The sequence below is a fragment of the Ursus maritimus genome, unplaced genomic scaffold (assembly GCF_017311325.1).
Source record: "Ursus maritimus isolate PB19 unplaced genomic scaffold, ASM1731132v1 scaffold_14, whole genome shotgun sequence".
Taxonomy (NCBI): domain Eukaryota; kingdom Metazoa; phylum Chordata; class Mammalia; order Carnivora; family Ursidae; genus Ursus; species Ursus maritimus.
The window spans coordinates 31,613,421-31,640,414 of NW_024423786.1; the positions used below are offsets into that span (position 1 = coordinate 31,613,421).

General features: G+C 40.5%; 1 protein-coding gene across 13 annotated transcripts in view; it reads left to right on the forward strand.

Moving 5' to 3' along the window:
- Positions 1-26,994, forward strand: part of CFAP20DC (CFAP20 domain containing) — a 235,926-nt gene that overhangs the window by 177,519 nt on the left and 31,413 nt on the right. For all 13 annotated transcript variants that reach the window (XM_040628608.1, XM_040628613.1, XM_040628612.1 and 10 more), the window contains one exon: positions 9,893-9,954. In XM_040628608.1, the coding sequence (XP_040484542.1) occupies positions 9,893-9,954 (62 nt within the window). The remainder of the gene's footprint in view (positions 1-9,892; positions 9,955-26,994) is intronic.

The following is a 26,994-nucleotide window of genomic DNA, read 5'->3' on the forward strand; positions in this document are numbered from 1 at the left end:
AGCCCATTCAGAAGCACCTGACCGGCCCAGTCAGTAGAGCAGGCAGCTCTTGATCGTGCGGTTGTAAGTTCAAGCCCTACGTTGGGTATAGAGATTACTTAAAAATAAAATAAAATAAAGAAATATTCAGAGCCCATTCTGAAATAGTATTTTAGGCCTGAGGGCATTGTCTTTTCTTAAACTGTCTTACTTACCTTCAGATAATGTATGCTCATTGTGTGGTGATATGTCCAAACATACATTGAAAGCAAAAAAGAATCATTTTACTGTCAATTCTGGGTCTCTCACTGCATCCGCAGCTCCTAGCACAGGCCTGGCACATAGAGAGGGCTCAGTATTTGTTAAATGAATGAACAAAATGATATTTGCTCCTCCCTGTGTTTGACGGCCATGGTAGGCACTGCAGACGGTTCAGCAGCTTACCTTTTCCTGTATGTTTATACAGTTAAAGCACTTTTAAATATGGCCCATCGTCCTCACTGTGGACCAGCAGAGGAGGTGGATCAGGTCAAAGTCTTCCTGTCTTTCAGGTGAAGGAAGTAAACTCTCCGGGGCCCAAGTTTCCACACCTGGTCAGTGGTGGAGCCCAGAGCAGAGCCCAGTTTTTTGACTCAGTCTGTTTTCCCCACTTCTGGCCTTGGGGATCTTATGACTGAATTGGAAAGACAAAGCAGAAACGCTAATAGAACAGTCCTAAGCAGCTTTAAAAATGTCATAAGGCAGAATAGTAAAAGCAGTATTTCAATAGTGGTAATTAAAGCTACTATTTCTTTAAGCACCTAGAGACATGTTAAGACCTTCATAGGCCCAAGGAAATTTACTTATAATTTACTTATATTTACCTATAAGGCCACATTCAACATCAAATCAAACATATTAAAATACGCTTTCATCCAACAGTAAATATTACTTTTTTACTATATAATTTTTGAAGGGAAATATAAAATTAAGTAACTTTGATTTATATTTATATGAAATTATGTAAAAGCTGAATTCAAGTGTAGTTGACAGTGGATAACGTGTATTTTAAGTATCTAATTAAATATTTATTAATTTTCCAATTTTCTTTCCAAGAAAATTTTTTTTTCCAAGTCTCCAGCGTCTTTGTAGATGTTAGCAATCTCAGAGGCACTGGCACCAGGCCTTCCATGTGTTATCTAACTCAGTCCTTACTGCTGTGGTATGTGGTAAGCGCTGTTCCAGATGAGAACACTGAGACTCTTGAGTGATTCAGACTTAGCTTGGCATGACTCCTGAGTCTGAGCTCCTAGCCACCATGATAGGGTGACTTCTCAATGTGTGACTTAATTTGTCAAATGGGTGCCATGGATATCCAGTGGATGGTGACATTTCTGCTCTGGAGAGTACATACACATCTTCATGGAGGAGGAATTCAGATTGGCTCTAAGGAGATGTAGGGGAAGAAGGATGTTTTCATGAGTGTTTTTTATCCCTACTTTGCCCACCCTCCAGGCTTCTCTTGCCTTAGTTTTTCATTAAACTAAATGACCAAGCATGTATAAGGCCTCAAGCAGCCTTGGTGCCAAAGAGTATCTACCCATCCAACAAAAGTACCCTTGTGTGCTGGTCACTCAGAGTACCCTTATAGCCAGGTCTAAGAACATAAGAGTAAGTTGCAGATTTTTGCCAATACAATTTACAGTGAAATTGAAATATTGCCTTTCTTATAAAATATTCCTCAGCAGTCAATTAAACGGAAAGTAAGAAAGAGAACAGTGGCCTCCTGAACAAGCTCATTCTGTCATGAAGTAGCTTGGAGACCAACATTACAAAGGGCAAACTGAGGAATGATTATTTATGGACTGAAAAGGCTGAGCTCTTGGTTGCCCTGGATACTATGTTCTCATCACCGTCCTGTGCTGGCAAGGACTAAAGTTCTCATGCACAATAACTACTCTCCTCTAAAAGTATACAGCCAAAAATAACACCATTAGTAATGAACGTAATAACCCCTCCATTTGACCAAATGAGAAACTGAAAACAGTCTACTTTTCAGACAACGAAAATAATTGAAAAGCCCACCTTTGGTATTCATAAGATATGTTTATTATTGCATCAAATTCAGTCTATTTCAATATTGGAGCTATCACCAAATGGAAAATTGCATTTCTTAATGAACTCTGCATCTTGTTGCTCATATAGAGTTTAAATAGATCAATTTACAAGAACCATTGTAGTCTTTCTGAGAGCTCATGCCTTTCTCTTTAGAAGTTGTGCAGGGAGAGTGAAAAAGAAGAAATGAACGAACTCCTAACTTTATTTATCACAATGGTATCCTGCTTTTCGTGTATCTCAATGGTGCTGCCATCCACGGTGGCACTCCACCAGAAATTTGGAGGACATCTCCACTTCTCCCACCTCTTCATTTCCAAATCCTAAGAATCCTCAAGATTTTATTCCTCCCTACCTAACACCATAGCCTTGGCACTTTATTTTTCATCCACATTCCCTCAGTAGTCTCCCGGTACCTCTGTACCTCCCATCCAAGCACCTGATGATGAGGAACATCTGCTCTGAGGTCAAATGGCCAAGGTTCAAATCCAAGCTGTGACCTTGTAAAGCACTTGGCACTATATCTGAGACATAATATGCATTTAGTAAATTAAGGTTGTCATTATTATTATCATTATTATTCACACTAGTGATCTTCCTAAAGCCCAGATCTAATCTTACCTCTTCCCTGCATAAAGCCTTTCCTAGTTCCCATTGGCTCTTTGGTTTGGCATACAGGGCCCCCCATGATCTGAGGCCTGCTCCTCTCCCCCTGCTCATCTCTCACTGTTCCTCACCTTTCACTCCATGCTTCTATCCAAGTTATAACTTCCTGAATGCACTCTGCACACATCCTTGTACCTTGTAAGTGATGATCTCTCCATACATAGCCTACTGTAGCCCTTCTCTAAGCCTCATTGTGAGAGACAGACCTTCCCTTCTGCCACTAGAGCCAGGAATATCTCGATGACACTCTTGTTCCCTAACCCAAGTTCAGCTGCCTGTCACCTGAAAGATTGTTACTCAACAAACGAGTTTGGATTGGAAAGGAGTTTGAGTTTTATTCAGGAGGCCAACCACCTGGGGAGAAGGTGGACTCTTGTCCAAAGGCCACCTCGGAGGTTTCTGCCTGGCCCAGGGGTTTTTCAAGGGGTTTAAGGCAGTAAATAGCAAAGGGAGTATAGTGGCCTGCAACATATCTTGGTCATGCAGTCCCGCAAAGGAGGGTGAGGTCTGCAGATAACGCAAAGGGAGGTAGGTAAAATCATTTGTGTGACCTGAAAAAGAACAACATCTTGCTACAAAATTACTGAGCTCCTCAGAAAGCCAAGGTGGCTTCCAGCAGACTTGCTGGCCTTTGCGGCCTGGGAAATTTCTGGTCCTTCACTCCTCAAGGCCGGTGGTCTGCAAATCTCAAAGAAAGTAATTTAGTTCTGTTACAGATCAAGGGCCTTCAGTAAGCAAGTAAGGAGTGTGTTAACTTGAAGCAACCCTTAAGACCAGCTGGGGTACTGTTTAACTCTCACCTCAGCCTGGTTTATCTGTCTCACATTAATTCATTCCACATATTTGGTTTTTTGCTTTTGTTTTTGAGCGGTACAGTATGCTGTGATCTCTGCCTGGGATACAAATAAAGCTTGACCTGGCCTTGAGATGTTCACCATATTGGAGAGAGGCGGAGAGTCAACATCTCACTGTAAGTCAGGGCACTGAGTGATGACAGAAAGAAGAGTTCCATAATAGATCGTAGAAGAGAGGCCCACGTCAGAGAAACAGTTGGTTCTACTGCTGGTTTCAGGGATACTTTCACAGAGAAGGCTACAGTTAAGCCAGAGTTCGAGAATGAGTGTAAGCTCACCATGTGGAAAGAGGGGGAAAGGAATTCCAAGTTCTGAAAAGGAACAGAATTAAATCTATGGAGGCGGGGGTGGAGTCTCTCCTTGAACAGGATAACCTCCTCTTGGTGTCCTTGCTTCTCCATCACCTTGAACAGAACTTGAAATGAGTCTTTGCTTGTCTTACCATCACTACCCACCCCTAACCAACGTACACACAGAAGGCCCCCATACTCCAGCTACAGCACGCACCATGCCCGTCACTGCCATGCCCTGTGTCCAGATCATGTCAGTCATGTCATTGCTCATCATGCTCTTCCCTCAGCCTGGGAGACCCTCCGTCCCGCTTCTCTACCTGGAACACTCCATTGTTCTCCGAGGCCCAACTCAAATGTCGCTGCTTCGTGAAACCCTCTCTGGCGCTCCACCACCCTGCACAGAATTATTTCTTCCTTCTGCGGGTTCCCGTTATCTTCAGTCTCAAAGTTAGCATTTACCACATCAGGGAGCCATTGTTAGCAATGTGCCCCATGCCTGGTTGTGAGCTCCCTGATGGCGGTACCATGCTGAGCACAGTGCCTGGCATGAGGTCACACTCAGTCACTGGCTGTTAGTCATCGACAGAATGAATCAATCAGTAATATTAAAAAGATTCCTTTTTCACTCTACAATAAGGTAGTTCTCATCAAAATTCCAAAATAAACATCAGCTTTGCTTTGTTTAAATAAACCCTGAACGATGTAGGTAATATATTACATTCAAGACTTGCTAAATGGATATTAAATATACAGACAAAGGAAAAATCTCTCTCTGGACAGGGCTTGATGACCAATTGTTTAAAAAGGAGATTTAAGCAGGTCACATTCAATTTAGCATCTTTACCTAATGACTTCACACACGCTGCCATCTGAAACCAGAAAGCCCATGCAGAGTAAAATGAAGAGTCTTTAGCAAAATCTATTGTGTTTACTACAAGCTCTGATTCCTCAGCTTTCCTCAGCATCTGTACCGTTCAGAGTAATATGTACTGTTTAAAAGGTGTTTAGATATAATAAATTAGTCATTTAAAAGTGTAATTAAATGTAACCATATTTCTCATAGCAAATTGGCTTTTGTAGGCATCTCTTGCTAAATAAATCAAGCCTACTGAGAAATCCATTGGCCTTTGACAGACAAATTTTTCAAAGTTTCTAACTTAGAACCAAATTCAATTAAAACAATACTTTACAACTTCTCTGGAAACCAGGCTACAAGTAATCAATTTTGGAGGGTTTCTGTTAGGAGTAGCCCTCATGAGATTTATTCAAAAACTCAGCTCTAGGCAGCCTTAGGAAGGGAACTAGGAGTTGCTTATAATGGATTCTTGAGTGAATTTTATTTTGGTGAGGGCTTTTGACTGACAATAGCATAAAACCATGTCTGGTGTGTGTGTGTGTTTATGGTTTCTTTTTAAGGAAAAAGAGTAGCTATTAATAGAAACAGCTTTTTGCAGTGCCCAAAAGAATCTAGACTCTGCTTCAGCCAACCTGAGCTCAAATCCCAGCTCTGCCATTTACTGGCACGATGGCCTATAAAATGGGAATCGTAAAAGGCCTTCCTCGTATTGGCACGGTAAGAACTGAATGCGTGCAGGAGATGCATGTGCCCAGTGCCTAGCAGAGTAAGCTCAGAGCTGTTACCTACTGCTCCCCCGAAGTAATTCTCCTCAAAGGGCCACTTGAGTGATCAGAAAAGATTTCTAGGATATTTCCCCTTTTTGTGACTACTGAAGGCTGTAAGGAGAGCTAGAGGCTCTGTTGTGCTTGTTTTCATGTGAGCTTAACCACTGAAATCCAGACTTATCCCCTCAGAGCTTTACAAATAAGCTCTTTCGTTATTTTATTATATCAGTATTTCATTATTTCTCTGTCCTGCCTCTACCTGAGATTCAAGAAGAGCGTGCCTCATGTGCATGCTGTTTGTAAGCTGAAACCCTAAAACCATCATTCCTTCAAGTTAAGAATTCCCGTAATCTAATATCAAGCATGTAAGTCTCCTCAGCTTGTTTTTAAAAAAAAAAATGTTCATCGCATGCATCCATCAACATAGCACATTGCAGAGCATAATATTTGGAGAAAAACAAGGCAAAATGCACTTAATAAAATTACAAGCATATGGTGAGGTTCTCAGAAAAGTTATTTATGGTCTCGATTAACCTTGCAACATTTTTGCCATTTTCATAGGTTTTACATAACACCATGAAAATATTGTCTTTACCTTTTAACGTGGCAGGATTATCTTATCTCCTGTTCTTTTATTTAGCTTCACTTCTCTCCCTCACCCCCAAATTTCTAGCAGCTTGATCATGGAAAAGCAAAACTTCTTGTTCTCAGTGGCCGATTTTAGGAGTTCCGTTTTCCTGACACTAGTGCATAGCAACAGCGCCACCAAAAGGACAAGGTCCTCAGTTTCTAGGATCTGTTCCCTTTCTTTGCTCATCAGCGTATCAGCGTTTTACGTGATGATTGCTGGCTGCTACGTGTCCAATATATTATATATTGGCATTTCAGGCTCTTTATAGTTAATAGGTCTTAATTTGTTCTGATCTACAGATTCATTAACTTCTCAGCTGTCTTTGGGTGTAATGAGTTTTCTTTTAATTCTCCTGAACTAAAAAGGTAAGTAGTTGATTGTGCTAAGCGGCAGATAAATCAGATGAGCAGCTGTTCGTACACCACTATAGAAATGATATATGAAAACTGATAGTAGAGTCAATGTATTACTGAAATGTGTGAGTTGTTCCGTTTAGTGACTATGAAAGTCACCCCATGAAATAAGCGTTCCTCGTTCTCAAAGTATTATCTATCATACCTTACGTTTGTCCCAAATTTAGCAATGTGGCAAAACTTACCTTCTTTAATTTTAAATATATAGTGACATGTCAGAAGAATGAAATCAGGTGAATGTAATTTATAGTGAAGAGGTCATTTTATAGATTTCAAATAAATATTTCAGGCCACTTTTTTTTTTTTTTTTTTTTTTTTTGCTGTCATAACCTGAACCGAGTTTGTCATGTATGTTTTCAAAAACGTTGGTATTCACCCCTATAGGTGAACCTCTGAGCTGATTAAGCACTACCACCTAATGGCTAAGAGGGTAAACTGTGGTGACCTGGGTTTGAACTCTGGCTCCCCTGTTTCCTGGCTGGCATGACCTTGGGTTAACACCCAGTGTCTGAATTTCCTCTCCTGTTAGATGGAGTTGTTAATCCTATCTGTTTCACAGAATTGCTGTGAGGAACAAATGAGATAATATCTAGCAAGGATTTAACAGAGTACGTGCTGATTAAATGTCAGCCAGCGCTATGATTATTGCCATAGTTATCTGTAGGTATTGGTTGCTCTTCTTTTGCTGCTTCTTAGGATATTCCCTGAATACGGATGAATTCCAAAGTCAAAAAACTGATTTTATTCTTTTTTACCTGGTGCTTTCGTAGGATATTGCCTGCCTAGGATTAGTACAAGTAGGTTTACTGCTGCGTGTGTATCGAAACAGATCTGTTTCCGTTTGTGGATGGGGGCATCTGGCTTCAGACTGCCCATCATGTTCCCCCCAAGCCCACCCCACCATGTTCAGAGAGCTCTTAGGAACCATTAGGCACATTCTCGTTCATTCTGATTTGGATCTAGGAAAATAAAAAGACCTCATCCAAGTGAAAGCTTTGCCCTTCCAAAGCATCAAAGCAAAGTTAGGGCAGCTGAAATACCTTAAAGGAGTTTTTTAGCTGCGTCATTGCCATGGTCCCTTCCTGTCCCGGAGTCTGATTATGAAATTAGGAGACATGTACAGAGAAAGGGAATTAGGGCCACCCAGTTTTGTATGGTATCCACTCCAAAACAAGACTTGTGTCCTTCCCCGACTGAGTACCTCGCAGGTGGGGCGTCTAAGGCCATGTATAGCAGTTATGTGTGGCAGTCAGAATGCTCTGCCATGGTATGCCATCGTTAAATTGGAAGTGAGTTATTGAATAAAAGATTTGGGGGTACCAACTCGATAATTAGTTTTCAATACTAAAAATTAAGTTAAGGAATTGGGTGTTCAGACTGAGTTCCACTACCCTACAGTTGTTTTAAACGGGATTTTTTTCCTTTACTTTTCTGTTCCCTCATGTTAGCACTCTTTACTATTTCAAAACATTTTCACTGGTTATTCTTTGTTGTTGTTTTCTAACACTTAGAAACCACTATAAATGTGAATCTTTTGTCGACTGTGTTCTTTTTTACTATTTGCATCACCAGATCGGTTTTATACAGACAGGAGCAAATGCAGAAAGGGTCAGTCTGTGTACTCTGAGAGCTGAGTCACAAATGAGACAGGATTCTATAGACATTTCTATTCTCCAGAGGATGGAGTGAGTCATTTGGAATGAGGGGGTTGGAGACAGGTGTAAATAGAATTAATGGTGTAAAATTAAGAAAATGGAAATTTGCTGAATACCAGAACTGTGATGCGTAGAGAGTTATGGAAATGCCTCTGGAAGCAAATCGGCGGAGGCCCGTTCACTGGAGTCCTGAGTTCAGCTGAACTACTGGGCGAATACCGATGAACATATTATCGGGAGTATTTCTGCACCAGTGTGAGATGCTCTAAAGAACCCGTTAAGCCCTTTGCTTGCTAATTCCTTTTTGCTGTGAAATAATAAAGCCTAAATCATAAAACTAAATTTCACTTGCAAATTGCTGGAAGTCTTATTTCTCCAGTGAGATCAAATATGTCTTATGACAAGTTTTTCCTTCCACTGTTCTCCCAGCTGTTGTTTCTTATTACTGAAATGGTGATGCATTGATACCGGTTCAATTACCAAAGTATCTGAGTACATTTAAATTCATGGTGCATCACAGAGAGCCAGGCTAAGTGACTGTGATTATCAGACAGGGTGTTTGATTTAAATTAAAGGAACACTTCCAAGAGATTATTTATAGAGGAAGACAGTTTACTCTAAAGGATTCCCATGACTCACATCTTTAATATTTTAGGAGCCATTAAAATAAGGACTATGTGAAAAATAAGGACTATGTGGTCTATATGTATAGGTGCCTTTGCCATACTGTTTCTCTCTGTTAGAGTCAGCACTGTAGGACCACATTATGGGTGAGAAGAGCTTAACACGAGCCCTGTTGGGTTAGGAAGTAATGGAAATCCTTCAAATGCAATTCAAAAATGTATACCAAATTCCAACTTGTAATAAAATGAGAATGTTAAAAATGATTTTCACGTTAGAATTACATGGCTGTTAACCACATAAGAAAAATACTGCCAGCTGTATTCAAAAAGAGAATTTCTATCAGATATAATGGAATTTTCTCCCTTTATAGAACAAAGGAAAAACATCAAATTCTGTTGGAGGCAAGAGTTTAAAGCTTATTTTGGGATGTAGTTGTCTAGCGGTATTTTGAAATAGTAAGTTCAATGTTCCTCGCGGAGGGAAAAGTTGAGATCCCACATTTTTGTTAGGTCCGGGCACCATTTTTTTCAATTCACTGATTAATGCTTGAGGTTTTATTATGCACTTGGGGAATGACCACTTTGACCTAAGATTTACATGTGTAATTCCATTAGCGAAAGTGCAAGTTATCCTTGCAAACTTCCTAATGTGGAGATATAAATATATAATCCTTATCTCTGGGTCTCTGAGTTATTGCTGATAACTGCTGTGCAGCACTAGCTCCGTGAGATATCTTTTATTTTACTGTAGGTGGAAATATCAATGAATGTTAGCAGCGTAAAAACTCCACAAGGAGGAAGCGTCCACGCATGAACCTTCATTGCACCATAGATGCTATGTTGTGCAGTGACTGGCCATTCAAATAACCTGGTTTTTCTCATGTGTACCACCTTGTTGTTCGCTGGATCTCCCAAACAGCCTGTAGGTCTTCAGTGAAATAAACAGCCCCTTCTTGCAGATTGTTCCTCAGGAAAAAATGACACCAATGAGAGTGCATGGTAAAGTCTATGTAAAGAACATTACCCGGATTAGTACCTCACAAACCTTTTGTCTTTTACAGCCTGTCAACCAGGGTCGTCACTATCAGAAAGAAATGAATCCACCTTCTCCTTCTAACCCCCGGTAAGAATCATTAATAAGCTAAATATCTTTTTTCTTTTCTTTTAATTATTTAAAAGATTGTGCATTTTTCTTGGTGTCAGGAAATTGTTTTCCAAAACTTCCAAAGAGCTTCCAAAGTTCTTTTCTCTAGAAGGCTTGCTTTAATCTACTTTTCTTATTTAGACTACTGGGATGTGGTGGTGAACAGTCTACCTAGGTTTAAATGGCTCCTCTGCCCTTTGCTAGCTTTCGGACTTTGAGCAAGCCATTTCACTTGGGTCATCCAGGCATAATATTACCCCCTGCTCTTTTGGGATAATCATATGAATGAATACATGAAAAATTCATAGCACAGTTTCTGGCACACAGCAAGCTCTCTTTAAGTGTTCATTTATTCTGTATTATTCTATTTGCATAGATATTTCACTTTAATCAGTATGTGATGTTTAGTACATTTTAGGCATGAATTTTTTGGCATTATCTGGTCCCTTTAAATTTATCAAGATAGCTCATATCAGTTAAAGGCCATTCTCTTTTTTCAAAATTTCAAAAGTTAATCCCAAAATTATTTCATTATTTCAAAAATATCATTGGCATTATGAGTCATTTGTCAATATAGAAAAAATCTCATTATCTTAGGCTCACTAAAGACAGGCAAATTGGAATTTGTGTTTTGAAATAGTTGTAGAATTATATGGTTTTCTAAAAAGTAAATTTGTTTATCAGCACAGATCAGTATCATTTTATTAATATTTTTTAAATAGTAGGAATTTATTAAAAATCAGTCCATCTTGAGCTCCATCTGCAGGATCTTAGTTATTGTAATGCATCTCATTGTTCAGCTCTCTCACCTGTACTGTGGATTGTCCCATAAAATGGACCAAAACATCAGTGGTAATATTGTAGCTCTGGCTCTAGAGTGTGATACTTATTTTTTTTTAAGATTTTATTTATTTATTTCAGAGAGAGACAGAGAGAGCATGAGCAGGGGGAGGGGCAGAGAGAAGCAGGCTCCCCATTTGAGCAGGGAGCTCCACATGGGGCTCAACCCCAGGACCCCGGTATCATGACCTGAGCCAAAGTCAGACGCTTAACCAACTGAGCCACCCAGGCGCCCATAAGAGTGTGATATTTATTACACAATGTCTGAATTATAGTTGAACATATCAAAAACAACTTAGTCTTAAAAGAGAGACAGATAGACAGAGACAGGAAGGATTTGTTAAATAAGAATACAGGGCTGATCAGAAAGGGTGAATACTTACCATTTACATCAGCGTGGATGGAACTGGAGGATATATGCTGAGCTAAATAAGTCAATCAGAGAAAGACAGTTATCATACAGTTTCACTCATATGTGGAATATAAGAAACAGGGCAGAGGACCGTGCGGGAAGGGAGGAAAAACAGAATGGAAAGTCATAACTGGAGAGGGAGACAAACCACGAGAGACTCTTAAGTCTAGGAAATAAACTGAGGGCTGCTGGAGGGGAGGTGGGTGGGAGGATGGGGTAATTGGGTGATGGGCATTAAGGAGGTTGTGTGATGTGATGAGCACTGTGTTACACGCAACTGATGAATTATTGAACTGTACATCTGAAACTAATGATGTGCTATATGTTGGTTAATTGAATTTAAATAAAAATAAAAAAGAAAAATAAAATAAAAAAGAAACCAGGACTGTCCCCTGGAACACAAGGGCAGCCAGGACTTAGGAAGGGAACAGAACCAGAATGCTGAGAGGCAGCCAGGCATTATCCTCACTCCATCTCTGCTTGCTTCTTCCTGTCTGTTCCATTCTTCTCTCTAAGCACCAGCTTTCTGTTTCCAGTCACATATGGCTGTCTGACAGCTCTTGAGTTTATGTATTGCAGTTCAAAGTACATGCCAAGCTGACAGGCTATGTCTGAATCCCAATTCCTACTTTCTAGGAGAGAGAATGTGATTGGCCTAACTTGAGCCAAGTGTCCCCTTTTGGTCCAGTCAGCAATGAACAGCCAACCAACCCATGTAAAACTAACATGGCTGCCAGGAGACCACCTACATGGTTTACAGGACTTTAATGGGGCCCAGAATATTGACAGAGGTAGAGTAAATGTGCTTAATTAATAATCACTTCTAAGTGTTCCTGGTCTTTACACATGATCTGGTCATTCTTTCATGTTATCTAGTAGGGGGAATTGCCACTATTATACATACATGTAGTAAGGAGTTCAAAATTGAGTTTGTAATTTCAGAGTATATAAAATGGTGTTTTAACATCCTTAAAATCAGTTTTCTCTTGACATGTAAATATGTCTCTTACAATCTTTCAGTTCATAAACTCTTTTTATCTGTGTATGAGTAAACTTTTAAGGTAACTGGAAATCCAGCTTTGGTCCAAATTATAACAAAGTCAGTATTTGTAATCCAAACAAATGAATATGATAGTTCAGATATGTTAGAAAGTGGAGGCTTTTTTTTAATAAAAGGAGAAAGAGGACCCAATTCCCATCCTAATTCTGGTACTAACCCAGTATCTGATCTCAGACAAGCCTCTCAACCTGTCCAGACCTCACCAATAATATGAACACCCTCATGTGTAAAGGAAAGGATTTGAGTTACATGCTCTCTCGTCACTTCCAGCTTCGTGATTCTGCGACTTTGATGAGACTAATGGATTTTACATATGAAACCTAGTTCCACCATCAGAGAGAACACTGCCTACATAGAAAACATACCTCATAATGTTGGATTAATTAATTAATATTTAGATGTAGTACTATGTAACTTTTTTTTAAGATTTTATTTATTTATTTGATAGAGAGAGACAGCCAGCGAGAGAGGGAACACAGGCAGGGGGAGTGGGAGAGGAAGAAGCAGGCTCATAGCAGAGGAGCCTGATGTGGGGCTCGATCCCAGAACGCCGGGATCACGCCCTGAGCCGAAGGCAGACGCTTAACGACTGTGCCACCCAGGCGCCCCTTGGTGTAGTACTATGTAACTTTAAATATCTCTTTTAATATTTGGTTCCCAAAGAGAGAATATAAGAAAATTCACCAACCAGACAGCATATTTTATTTAGCCAATTAAATGTTCATTCATTTTAGGGAAAATTAATTTACATTTTTACACAATAAAGTAAAAAGGCAAATTCCAAAGCAAAAAATAAAATGCTGTCTATCCCATTTGCCACCAGGTTATCCACCCAGTTTCCTAGAAAATTATTATTTAGCCATTCAGAAAACTTGCAGATTATGTGGTTTGGCTCTTGGCTTCATAAATCCAGCAGCTTGAAAGAACTGGCGGAAAGACATTATTGGACCATAAATAAAGACAATGATAAAGTTAAGAGGTCAGCATAGATCATCATATAAAAATGGGATAAATTGAATCATGTAATACATGTAAGTTAACTTAAAGTTGAAAACTATGATTCTTTTAAGATTTGTATTTATTCTATTTCTTACAAATATCCCATACCTAGACCCTAAAACACAGAACTCTAAAATTAAATTTAAATTTAAAAGATACTGATAATGAATAATGAAAAAAATTTAAGAAATGAAAAGATAAGTCTCTAAGTCTACCGCTTGGATAAACAAGCATCTAACCTGAATTTTGGGTTGAAGGTTCTGCCTGTGGAGGCTCTGAACAACACATAAGAGGCAGGTAGTCTCTTGATTTCCTGAATTAAGTGTTTTTGTGATCAGAGTAATACAGACATGATGAGGATGAGGACACGTGTGCTTGCAGGTCCATTGAGAGAGCACGCTGGTGCCCTGTGGGAACGGAAGTGGCCACATTATCCTCAGTGAAAAATCTACAGCTACTCCAAAGAACTAAGACTTGTACCCGCACTCATACTCCTACCCATACTTGTGCCCATACTCATGCCCACACACACATATATATTTAGAGAGTCAGTATTCAATTAGCTTAATTAATGTCACAGAACAACCAATATCCCCAAAGTCTTTCATTTACATTTTGCTCTGGGAAGATTTTTCTTTCTGCAACATAATTACCTTCTTAGTTTTATGTGTTTATGATTAAAGTTTAAGATAGCATGCAATTCACAAAGCAGGCAAATTTGGGTCTTGAAGGGTTGACTCTAGGATGCCAACAGCTAAAACACAGCATATATTCATAGATTGTTTTCTGCAGAGTCAAAGAATCCACTTGCACTCACAGGGCGATGCTTGACATTGGATGGAGGTGGAAACAATGGTAATCATTTCCTGAGAAGTTTACAGTCTAGGAATTGAAATCCACATGGTTCACTTCATCATATCCCCTGGTGTCTAGATTTGCAACAAAGCCATTTCCCTTCACAATGTTAAGCATGGGTCTGATAGTTCTTATTATTTTTGTGTAACATGCTGACTGATATTTCGGCAGCGTCTCAGATTCCGGGGCCCTTGCTTCCAGTGTCCACCCACGCTGCCTCTTGGAGCACTGACAGCCTCTATGACAAGGTGCAGAAATGGCTAACATAATCTAATACAATTTAGAGGTGTGTTGGGTAGGAGGAAACAATTTCACAGTTCATTCCTGTTGAGAAATGTCTCCTAGCATGTAAACTTACGTGCTGCCAAATGGAGCAAAATGGATGCTGTTTGCAGCCTTAAGTCATTTCTTTGAAAATGCCATCTATTGGTTTGTGGGGTTTAGAGCTGTCCCTTAGGCACATCCATTTATGCGTTTATGTAGATTCTTCAGAACAGCTCAGGATATTTTTGTTCGGAAATGGGTTTTATAAAATAAGCTGTGATTACATTCTGGTTGTCTGTTCATATGGATGGAGTCGATAACCAGTCTTTCATTTCAAATGGTGATTATACTTGCTATTTTTACAACTCATTGGAAAATTAGGGGGAGGAGGGAAGGTCGTCAGAGGCTCTGTAAAGTTCTAAATGTTTATGGAAATAAACACTAGAGAAAATAATCCCAAATGCCCAAACAGTAATGAATGGCATGGTTTTCTGAAATGTTTGCTTTATGATTTATCGCTTATCTGTAGATTTTTCAAATGTCACCACTGATTGTGGGAAGGCTTGCATCCTTTGCAGTTTTGCTGCATGTTTGTGTGATATAAACATACTTATAACTATAATTAGATGATAAAGCCCTGCAGACTTTGACAAGTGATTAATAACCACCAACCCCGGTTCACGCTGGCTCAGCCGGCCTGACTGAGGCAACTGTCCTGTCATCGTAACCTACAAGTACTGCTCTGGACTGATCACCGTGGCTTCATTTTTCTTTTCTCCCCAGTTGTCAGGACTCAGCCTGATGGCCTTCTCTATTGCGTAAGCTTTTTTTTCCCCCACCAACACAAAAGAGAGAAAATGTATAAATAAAATTAAATGCAGAACTTGCATGTCATGTTTCTCCCCAAATGATTAAGTTTGGATAATTTTAAAACAAGTCAGATTTTTAACAAATACTCCTCCTTCAGACCAAAACACAACAGAGGGTTTCCTGATTAGCTGTGCAAAGAGTTTCTCTAAATGTTGTGTTATTGTTGTTTTCGATTATCTGTATTTTTGCTACATCTTAATGATCTGTTTAGAAAATCAAAGGCACCAGTTTTTACTTTCATCATTTCTCTCATTAGCCTAACAAAAGCTGTCCATATTGCTGCCTCTCATTTCATACTCTCCTCCCCAGCAATTCACACCTGCTCATCTGCGCGCTGTGCTCCTCCATACTCAGAGCCCCCAGTCCGGTTCACGCTCCGTGACCGCCATTGCTGTTTGAGCTCTGGGTTCCCGGGAAGGCAGGGTGGCATCGTGTTCTCTCTCCTCCTGGTGCTGTTCAGCTGGCCTGGCTTGGGTAGGAGCTGAGGGAGGGAGAGTAGAAGTATGCCCAGAAAACACTGAAAAGTGAAAGTCTTCATCCTGAATGTTAACCAGTTAAATGTCAATTTTTTCCCTATATCTTTGCAAGAATTACCCTTTCCTTTCCAGAAAATAGGATGACAGTGTTATTTCTTTACTCATAAGCAGGATAACGCTGTGTTTTTATGAGAGGCTCTTGTTTGGATAGAGTTTAAATCTAATTTCCATGCATGTTCTACTCCCTGCCAACCAGAGATCCCTAGATACTGATAACCATTAAAATGGCCCTAATCTTTAATACATAATATAATATGTATTATTTATACAAGCTATTTAATAATAGTTTCCAATACCTTCTATTTTATAATAACTCTGAAAGTTCTATGTCCAGTCCTGAATTCCAGACTCATCTATCCAAGCTGCCAACTTGACAGATACCCACTTGGATCTCAAATCCAAGCATTCACAACAACTTGGTTTTCTCTCCCTCTACACAAATCTGTTTATTCTTCACTCTTCTCCATCTCAGAAAATGCCACCATCATCCCGCTTTTACTCAAGGCAGAAACCAAGAGTGCTCCCTGCTTCCTCACCCTGACCCATTCCGTGTCCCTCCTCAGCAAGTTGTGCTGGTGCTCCCTCCAACCAAAGCATATGCCAGATCCAGCCACGCTGCACTGCTGCAATCCCAGCCCACATTGCCATCACCCCCTACCTGGATACATACCATAGCGTCCCACCTGCTTTCTCTGCTCCTTGGGCCCCTACAGTCCATTCTCCACTCAGCAACCGGAGTAGTGGTATTACACCTAAACTGGAGCCAAGCATGGCCCCATGGAAAACCTCCCAAAGGTTGCCCACTGCTTTTAGGATCCAGTAGTGCCCCTTACCCTGAATGCCCACACCCAGACGGTGTTTCAGATCACTGTGCACCCTGCTGTCTGTGCATCAAACACCGTGGTCGTGTCCCTTTTACCTGGACGCTCCAGGTGCCACTAGCAGAGCTTTGCACGAGAGGGCTCCTCTGCTTGGAGTTCCCTCACTCTAGAAAAGACCCTAGATAGCAGCTTCCTCCTGTCATTCAGGGCTCCATCTACATGCCATCACCTCAGCGGGGTCCTTCCTTAGCATCTGACCCAAAATAGGCCCTGTCAGCCTCATCACATTCTCTTTTTTGTTTTTACTACAGTACTCCTCACTACCTGATATCTTCTTGCTTGTTTGCCTACTGTCTATACACACACACACACGCACCCCTCCAGAATACACTGGAAGTGTAAACTGCCTGAGCCTAGGGACTTTATCTCTCTTGCTCACTGTATCCCTCGCTCCTCAAACAATGCCAAACACAAAGGAGACACTGAAGAAATATGTGTTGAACTCGTTGAACCTCACTCACAGAAATGAGTCTCCTGTCTCCCTACGCCAGCTCCCTTGCCATGGATTTAACTGCTCACAGTGAGCCAGAAGCACCTGCATGCTTTCTCCCTGGAGGGTGTCTGGAGCCTGGCCCTGTTCCCACGTGTGGTATATGAGAGCGCTCTCGTGAAGTTGTTTTAAATGATCCCTTAGAAGATAGCCACAATCTTAAGTCTCCAGTAAAGTATCATTTTAAACCTTTCAACGGGGACAAGTTTTCTGCAATTGAACTCCTGTGTTTTCTTCTGTATTCTCATTGGAAATTACTTATCTGTATTTGCCTACACATGCCCATTGTGTGGAGTCGGGTGCCACTTGCTAGAAATCTGCTTGGGTTGCTGCTGCAGAGGTGTACCTGACCCTCTCCAGGCCAGCAGAATCTGGACAGGTAAATGGAAAAGAAGCAAGAAAGCAGAGAGAGAGAGGATCTGAGCTTATGGTGCTGGTGCCCTTTAAATTCAAGTGACTCCCTGCTCCTCCTGTTCCTGAAGAGGTCCTTAGTCCACGGGTCGAAGCTTTACAACAGATTCTAAGAACACTTGATACAAAGAGACCCAGCTGGGCCCATTCCCTCCTAGGTCTACAAGCAAAGGCCAGGCTTAGAGTGGCTTTTCTAGCCTCTCTAGCCCTGCCCTAGAGAAAACTCAAGCTAAAGGCACTGGTAGCACGCCGAATCCATCAATAGTCATCCTACTTCTTTCCTCTGACCTCTCGGAGCCTAGGACCATGCGAGGACCAGCTTCGAGGGTACCCTTCCCACTGGGTTCCAGCAGTTCACCAACAGAGCTGGGCAGCTGGTGATCTGCTGTCCCATCGCTTCTCCTTCCTCCTCTGCTCTCGGCACTTGGCTGCCCATCCGCTTTCGGTCCTGGTTCTGACCATGTGTTCTACCTGAGCCAGTTAGCTCAGATTGCACACCTGCTCCAAGCACCCTGTCCCAGGCCGTAACCGGCCAGCACCCCTGCACACCTGAACAATATTTCTTTTTCTTCGCTTTCTCTGCTTGTTCATTCTGGCCCTGCCGGCCTCGGCTTCCGCTGACCCCACTCTTCAGTTTCTCAGTTGAGATGTCTGCCTGCTCTCTGACCGGATCTCTCTTGGGCCCCTGGGACTCCGCATTTCAACCTGAGTCTCCTACATTTTCCATTGTACTCCATAAGAGGATCTGAAGCCATTAGGGCTGGGGAAATACTCATCAATATTTTAGTTATGGTCATATTTTCCAAAATTGCAGACTCAAGAAACCCATTTCCATAAGAGTTAGAGAACAACAGATTGCACCCTCTCCCCCCGCCCTCCCCAAAGCTGCTGGGTCTGAAATGATGGGTCCCTGAAGACTCTTAGCATATTTAACTAGCAGAATGAAGAACTCCCGTGATTACCTGGGCCTCCCCAGCCACTGTTATCCATCCCCATGATGAACTCAGATTACCTTTGGCCCAGGGTCCAATGTAAAGAAGGTAATTACCAAAGCAATTATTTACCGTTCTAACATTTTACCATTTCAGCTTTTAATTAAAAGATTCAGCTTTTCCTTCTAGAGTAATGAGCACCTTTAAAAAGTCGAAGTACTAATCCCATTTTATAACATCCGCCTCTATTCTGTCTGAGCGGGAAGGGAGGAGATTACAGGCTGAAGTCCAGGATAATGACGTGAACCTAAGAAACGGAAGACCATCATTATGGTTCAGTGGCCAGAGCTAGTCACATCTGTAGACTCACTCGCCTCATCATTCATTTTGTAACCCGATGCAGAAGAGCTTCCCTTGTTATTTAAATAAGGAACCACTACAGCATGAAATGATTTAGACTATGTGCAGTTCAGACCGTCAGCAACACTCCCTGAGTATTTTTGAAGCACCTACTATGTGCAGGGTGCCTTGGAGAGGTGACTTTCACGTGCCCTCTGTGAGCTTGCAGCCTACCAGCGTGGTCCAGCCTCCCAAGGCGGGGTGTGAACGTTTTAGGGAAGGTGTCCAGGGGCATGGGAGTGGGTCCCTAGCCTGTCACGGAGAAATCGCAGCCCTTCCAAACCTGCACTTCCTCGCAAACTCTGTTTTTGTTGGCAGTTGGTTCTGTTTCTTCCCAGTAATTATTTTGTTTCACTTGTTAATGAAAAACATTACATTTGGAAATTGATTAATGTTAAAACACATACTTCTTCACTCTAACAATATATTATGTTTACCCGAGTTTACAGCTTCATATTTTGCTGTTCATTACCACATAAAAACTCACTCAGTATGATAAATACCACATGAGTCAAACGTCCGGCCCATTTAAAATGACTTAAAGGAAAAAAGACAAACAACTTTTAGCTGATTTGATTGAATTAACACTAACATTATTGTTCTATTGACTCTTTCTTGTCCATTGATTTTTAAAAGCCTTTAGCTCCCTTGCCATCCATTAAGACAAATCAGATGCAATTTGGTGCTCAGGACAAGAAAATGCTGTCGGGTGTTGGGTGTACGCATGGAAAAAAAATTGTCTGTGTGCTGAAACAGGACTGATTAGAAAGCCAGGGCCCATAACTTCCCTGCTTTTGACTTTCGAGGTTAACAATACTGACCTTTGTTTTAGTATGTGAACACCTGCATCAGTAACAAGTGAAGCCAAATGGTGATTTGTGGAGGATGTACTTTATCCCTTATTTAAGAGGAAAGGAAACTAGCTAGAATTTCTATGTTCTCCTGTCTTTCAGTACTTCATTCTCCCTCTTTGGAGAAGTTATAGACTAATAAGCAACTAAACTAACGCAAGAAACAAGGGGAGCAGAAAATATATCCTGTTGAATTGACAGCGAACAAATTTTAAACCACAGAACCATTTGTATTATCAAAATAGCAATGAGCAAGAACCCTGAGATCTGGCCTGGCCTGACGGCAGTCAACATCATCATAAAACTGAAGGTCTCAGCTTAAATAAAACCAATGTGGCTTTCAATTAAATGGGGGTGTTTATGCAAATGAAGCCCTGTCTTTATCCCTAAACAACTGGATGGATATCTTTTTCTTTCTTTTTTTTAAATGATACTTTTTTTCTTTACACCCAGGGGTGGGGGTGAAGAGTGAGAATCTATTTGTTGTCCCCCAGCACTAGAAGAAAATTCTACCACGGTCAGTCTTTTGATGCGGTGAGGGGCGCGCTTACTTTGTGTTTACCATTTGCCCTCTTCCGACCTCTTTATTTTATTTATTTTTTTTTTAAGATTTTATTTATTTATTTGACAGAGATAGAGACAGCCAGTGAGAGAGGGAACACAAGCAGGGGGAGTGGGAGAGGGAGAAGCAGGCTCATAGCGGAGGAGCCTGATGTGGGGCTCGATCCCATAACGCCGGGATCACGCCCTGAGCCGAAGGCAGACGCTTAACCGCTGTGCCACCCAGGCGCCCCCCGACCTCTTTAACAACACTTTTATCGAAACCTGAAACTGCCTTCATTTTGGAAACGCTATTAACTCACATGAAGAGTCCAGACAAGTTTGAGTTTCAACTGCTGGAATAATGGAAGAAATGGGAAACAAACAGGAACAACCACCCATGTGACATTCTCTAAATTTGCTTGTGATTTTCTAAATTTCAGGGCTAGCAAAAAAGCAAGTTGCAGCAAGGCATACAGTAAATGAAGATATTATGTATTAGAGAAGGAATGAATCTGTCACTTTGACGGATTGTGAGGCTAGGAGCAGATTAACAGATTACTCATAGTCAGAAGGCAGCTCAGGGTGAAAAATGTGCAGGAAATGATAAGTGCGGTTTTGTGCTGATTTAATGATATTTTTAAACTACAATAACACTCTGGTAGTATAATATAATAAAGCACTTTGCTTGCATTTTTAAATCATCAACATATTTCTAGTTTGACCTGAAAAACATTTTGGACCATTCTCTATTAAAATATGTAGCTTCCAAATTAGAAAAAGGTACCATCCGAAATATCAGACCAATGACCTTACAGGAAATTGCCTTTCAAAGCCAGTTCTTTCCTAAACTAGAATTTGTAATACAAATTTTAATTATGTTTTAAGTATACAGACATCACACATACTTTCTCTTTGGGCATTTAAATCACTCACAACAAGAAATTATCTCCTAAGAACCATTTCCAATGAAATGCTTCATAGATGCCACTGATTTGTCTTCATATTTTCTTTGCAGATTTTTAGTTTTGTAGTTGAGATCATGGAGGGCTTATGAATAAAACTACTGTATTTTTCCACAGATGGCGGATAAAAGCCCGAACGGCTTTTTTAATTGAGTACTCTGAGTTACAGCAAAAAATAAGATGAATTACTTATTTTATTTTATATTATTACAAATATTTACCAGAAAGCAAAACTTTTTTAAGAGGTTTGCGTTTTTATATAAATCTAATTGGGATTTGAGGAGCACACTTTTAGTTAATTTGACAATGATGGACTGGCATTGCCACGAATTTTCAGAATAAAATTTCTGTAATGCGTTTAAATGATTTTTATTCTAAAATCTTAATATTCAAAACCTAATGTAAGGCTTGAGTTGTTTCATATCTTCTCTCAGTTCACCAGTGGTGGCTTGACATAGTTAGGCACAATGAAACTTGTAAGATAGTAAAATATTATATTTTCTGTCTAAATACTTGTATATAACCCAAGTAAAATAAATTTACTAACATGGCATACCAAGGACTTGAATCCCCAACATGATTATGGTTCTAACTATGTTTTACAAATACAGTGAAGGCTTCTACCAGAATTCAGCATGATTTGTACATTTCCCCTCTTCTGATATAGTAGTAATACTCTCAACTTGGGGTAAGTAATCAAGCTGATGTAGTAATAGTCAGTATTCTTGGTAGAAACTCTGAAATGTATGCAACAAAAGCAGTTTGCATGTTTCCTGGCTTCATTGCATATTTACTGTCTGCGACAGTTACTAACATGCTTTGCCAGCTTTTCCCAGATCTCCCAATGCCAAGCACATTATTGGATTGCATTTCTAAGTCCACTTGGTTTTGGATGGAGCCAATTAACCCAACCAGTTCTAACCAACGCATTGTGAGCACAAGAGCCTATGCTGTTGCTTGGCTGAAACATTTGATTGCAGGTATAAGACCCTGCAGAGTTCTTTTTCCCCCTGACACCTACCAGCAATGTTCAAGATAGTGGTTGTATATGTCAGCCTGGTTGCTGAATGACTTTGATAAACAGTTCCCCTGCTCATCTGTCATGAATGTTTAGCATGAGCAGGAAATAAATCTTTGCTGTTTTTAAGCCACTGAGATTTGGGGATTGTTTGTTACCAAGCATAACAACCTTATTCTACATGACTGACACAGTTACTAGTTATGACATTGAATATATTTTGTCATAGGAAATATGGTGTATCATATACTTTCATATTTGAAGATTTAGAAATGGGTTAAAGTCAGTGAGCTCAGAATGAGATCCATTGGCATATAGTAGAATAAGTGGTTTTGGGAAGTGATATAGTGCACTGGTTAAAAGCCCCATCTCTGGAATCAAAATGCTAGGTTTGATTCTTGTGAAAGTACTTCTCTAAGACTCAATTAAATTTCCTAAAAAATAGGGATGGTATTTTACTACCTCTCTTATAGTGTTGTTATAAAGATTAAATAAAATATATGTTTAACTGTTTTGCACAGGGCCTGGCATATGTATTTTCATTAAAGGGTAGAAAGGGGGGTGCCTGGGTGGCTCAGTCAGTTAAGCATCTACCTTCGGCTCAGGTCATGATCCCAGGGTCCTAGGATCAAGTCCCACATCCGGCTCCTTGCTCAGCGGGGAGCCCGCTTTTCCCTCTGCCTTTGCCTGCCACTCCCCCTGCTTGTGCTCTCTTTCTTGCTTGCTATCTCACTATTTATTTATAAAATAAAATATAATATAATATATGGTAGAAAGATATGGTGGTAGTGGTGGTAGGGGGATTAATAGGAATATTAAGAATATAAAGTTTTCAAAAAAGAAAAAAGCACATTCTGAGAGAATCAGAGAATTCTAGAGAGTTTGAAGAAATTACAAAGATGATTTAACCCAGCATCTCTTTAAAAATCTCTGGGGCACCTGGGTGGCTCAGTCAGTTAAGCATCTTCCTTTGGCTCAGGTCATGATCTCGGAGTTCCGGGATCAAGCCCCACATCAGGCTTCCTGCTCAGTGGGAAGCCTGCTTCTCCCTCTCCCTCTGCTTCTCCTCCCTCCTCCTGCTCCTGCTCTCTCTCTCTATCTCAAATAAATAAATAAAATCTTTAAAAAAAAATCTCCTCTGCATGTCTTTGCCAGGGAGGCAGGCTCAGTGCAGCATAAAGCAGCCCCTCCATTACTGAGCATCCCTTAGACTGAGCTGACATAGGTTTCCCAATAGCTTGATAGCTTCTCCCTATAGGTCCTAGTTCTCTTTCCAGAACAATAATTTGAGTCATCACTCTTTCACATAATACCCTTTAAATTTTGAATATTGCTTTTTGTGTATTCCATTTTCTCCTCCAACGTCTCATTTCTCCACCCTCAGGTCTACTTTGCCATTCCTGATCCTGGTATAGTTTGGGATACCTTTGGGTTCATCAAATTGGGGTTCTCTAAATTAAACAGGCTAATGTAACAGTTCAGACTACAGTTAGACCATTGACCACGACACTGTATGTATTAGTGTAGCTCAAATCACATTAATTTTTTTTTAGTACCCATGTCTCACTAATGGTTTATCTCTGGCTTTTGATCACCTAAAACTATCACTGTCTTTCTTCTCGACCATTAGTATAACCCCCTAAGTTATCTCTCTGCATTTACATCTGCCTTTTCACCACAGCTCATACCCAACCCCTACAGAGCAGCCAGAGCAACCTTTTCTAAACACACATCTGACTGTGACACCCCGATATTAAAACCCTTCGATTGGGGGGCGCCTGGGTGGCACAGCGGTTAAGCGTCTGCCTTCGGCTCAGGGCGTGATCCTGGCATTATGGGATCGAGCCCCACATCAGGCTCCTCTGCTATGAGCCTGCTTCTTCCTCTCCCACTCCCCCTGCTTGTGTTCCCTCTCTCGCTGGCTGTCTCTATCTCTGTCAAATAAATAAATAAAATCTTTTTAAAAAATAAAAAATAAAAATAAATAAAAATAAAAAAACCCTTCGATTGGGCTTCTCATTGTTCATAGGATAAAGACCAAAATCTTTCAGTGGCCTGCAAGGCTTGAGTGGCTTTGTGCACTACGGGAACAACCTTATTTTGCATCCTTTCCCCTTTGGAGATTTGTGCTTTAGCCACACTGGCTCCCTTTCCTTCTCAAACCTGCCTACTTCAGGGCCTTTGCCCATTGCTGCTCCTTCCTAGATTGTTTTCCCCTACCTTGCCTTCCACCTTGACTGGTTAATACCTATTCATCCATTAGATTTCCTTTCAAGTATCACTTCCCCTAGGGAACCCCCAAACCCCTATTCATGTGTTCTTACAGCACCATTTAACTTCACATCATTTACTCATTTTTGTGTGATTACCTGTTTGATGTTGGCCTCACCCTCCATACTATACTATAAGCTCTAAAGGGCAGGAACGCTATTTTTGTATTCTGTGCTAGAATCTGACACAAAAATGGATCTTGGTAGATACTTGTGGAATAAATATTGGTGTCTGAATCAATTTTCTTGTCTATCAAAATCATTCTGAATATCAGTTTTGTCACCCAACCTATTCTCTCTCTCAGCCAAATGTGTCCCATAAATGTGCAAAGCATGTTCACTGTTTCTGCAGGACATTTATTATAACCTTAAATAGGTCATCGCTGAATATAAAGCCCTTTGGTCCTCCATTAAAGATCTTCCTTCATGTTGATATTGATCAAGAGCCATTTTGAAGTAATGTGATTATAGAGGAGGAAAAAAAAACATTATTTTTTTCTTTACTCTCCTGGGTTCTGAAGCTGGGCCCTGAAAATTACACTGACAAGATTAACAAGAGAAAAGCATACAAATTTTATTTATGTGTGCAACCCATATACACATGGGAAAAACTCAATGATGGTTAACTCAAAGGAGTGGTTAGAACTTAAAGTTTATATAGCATCTTAGCACAGAACAGTGTATTTTTAGAGAAGTGACATGACAAAGGAAAAGGGGTTTTGGTTCTTAGGATGGCAAACTATGGGGCAGTAAATATATAGGGGAAACTAATAAAAGATAAGAGTTGTGTTAATAAAGTGGCTGTCAGTGGTATCCCTGGTGATTGAATTGTACCATGTACCAGAAAGGGCACCTTGCTCCTGGGAAATTTTATACCCTGCTTTTAGGTAGAAAGGGGAAGGTTAGGGAGCCCTTCCTGAATCTACTGTTTCTCAAGTGTCTTCAGCTCAAAACAATCAATATGCCAAAGGAGTATTTTTGGGGTGGCATGTTCAGACACCTTACATGATAAATCTGAATTATTTTAATTTACAAACAGTTAAATAGTATACTTGTAATGCATGATAATTCAATCATTGCATATAATTTCTGGGATGTTATGATTCACACTCATGTGCAGCTATCCCTCATCCTTTGTCTAATGCAGACATTGCCAGTGGACTGCAATCCTCTTGCCCACTGAGACCCACTGCAAACTTAAAATCCTTCTCAATAACATACTCCAGGATATACTACCAATCAGAATTAGCATGTGATTTATAATCCATTTGATTCTTTGAGCTAGAATTTCTATAATCCATTTAGTCAGCTAGGTTATCAAATAGAATATATTCCTAGCCCTACATGACACTCCCTGACTCAGGAACTATCACCTTGCTATCTGTATCTCCTACTCTTAAAGTCATCCCCACTCTTCTGTAAAACCTTCCCTGACTAAAATGAAATTAGGACTGCCCCTTCTCCAGAACCCTCAGTCCTCCACATCATCCATAATTAAAATCCAACAACATTAATGACAGACATGATATATTTTTAAATTAATTAATATGATTTCTGCCTCTGGCAGTGGCAGACTTGGTTGTTTCACACTGAACTTCCCTCTGAGAACAACCAGAAACACCAAACAAAATATGAGAATCATCTGATTGAAGTCATTGGAGAGCTTCCAGGGCAGTGAGAATTTATGGGGCTTTGCTCCAGAAGAGAAGGGAATCAGAGAAGGGAAAGNGCCTTCATGCTATACCACTTTTCCCAAGAAAAATCTGTACCACAAAGCAGCAGTTGAGAGGCTGAGGAGTGAGCCTATAGCCTCCAACAGCCTCATGGGCTTGGGGGACAAAAATTATAGTTTCTGGGTCTATGAAGAGCAGGGGCTGTAGTAAACCCCAGAGTGCTACACCTTAGGTAAACAAGTTAACCAGAAATAAACCAGCTTTCTGGAGAATTCAAGACACATTTATTTTGAATTGTCCTAATTGCTGATGGCCCTGTGACCCTACCCTAATTGCCTGCCAGAAGCAAAAGAATCACATCTAGAGGAATAAAACAGCATCCAGAGCTGCTGTCCAGTTGAAACAGAATGTGATCCACATATTTAACTTTTAAGTTTTCTAGTAACATTTAAAAATTAACAAGTAAAATTAATTTTGTTAAGTTATTTAGCAGAGTATATCTGAAATACTATCATTTCAATCATAATTTGGGGGAGGAAAGCTTTTTCTCTACCAACTTAGGTTTGAGTGGTTGGTGGGAGATGGGGGGTTATGAATTTGTTGACAGTGTATGAACAGGAGAAAAGTTTTATGCACATGCATGTGGAAGCATTTTATAAGGAGAGGCCCCCCAAATAGCCGGGGGTAACGGTTTATATATCAGGTTAATAAATGGGAGTCGAGGGGAGGAGTTAGGACTTCAGTGGGAAAGGA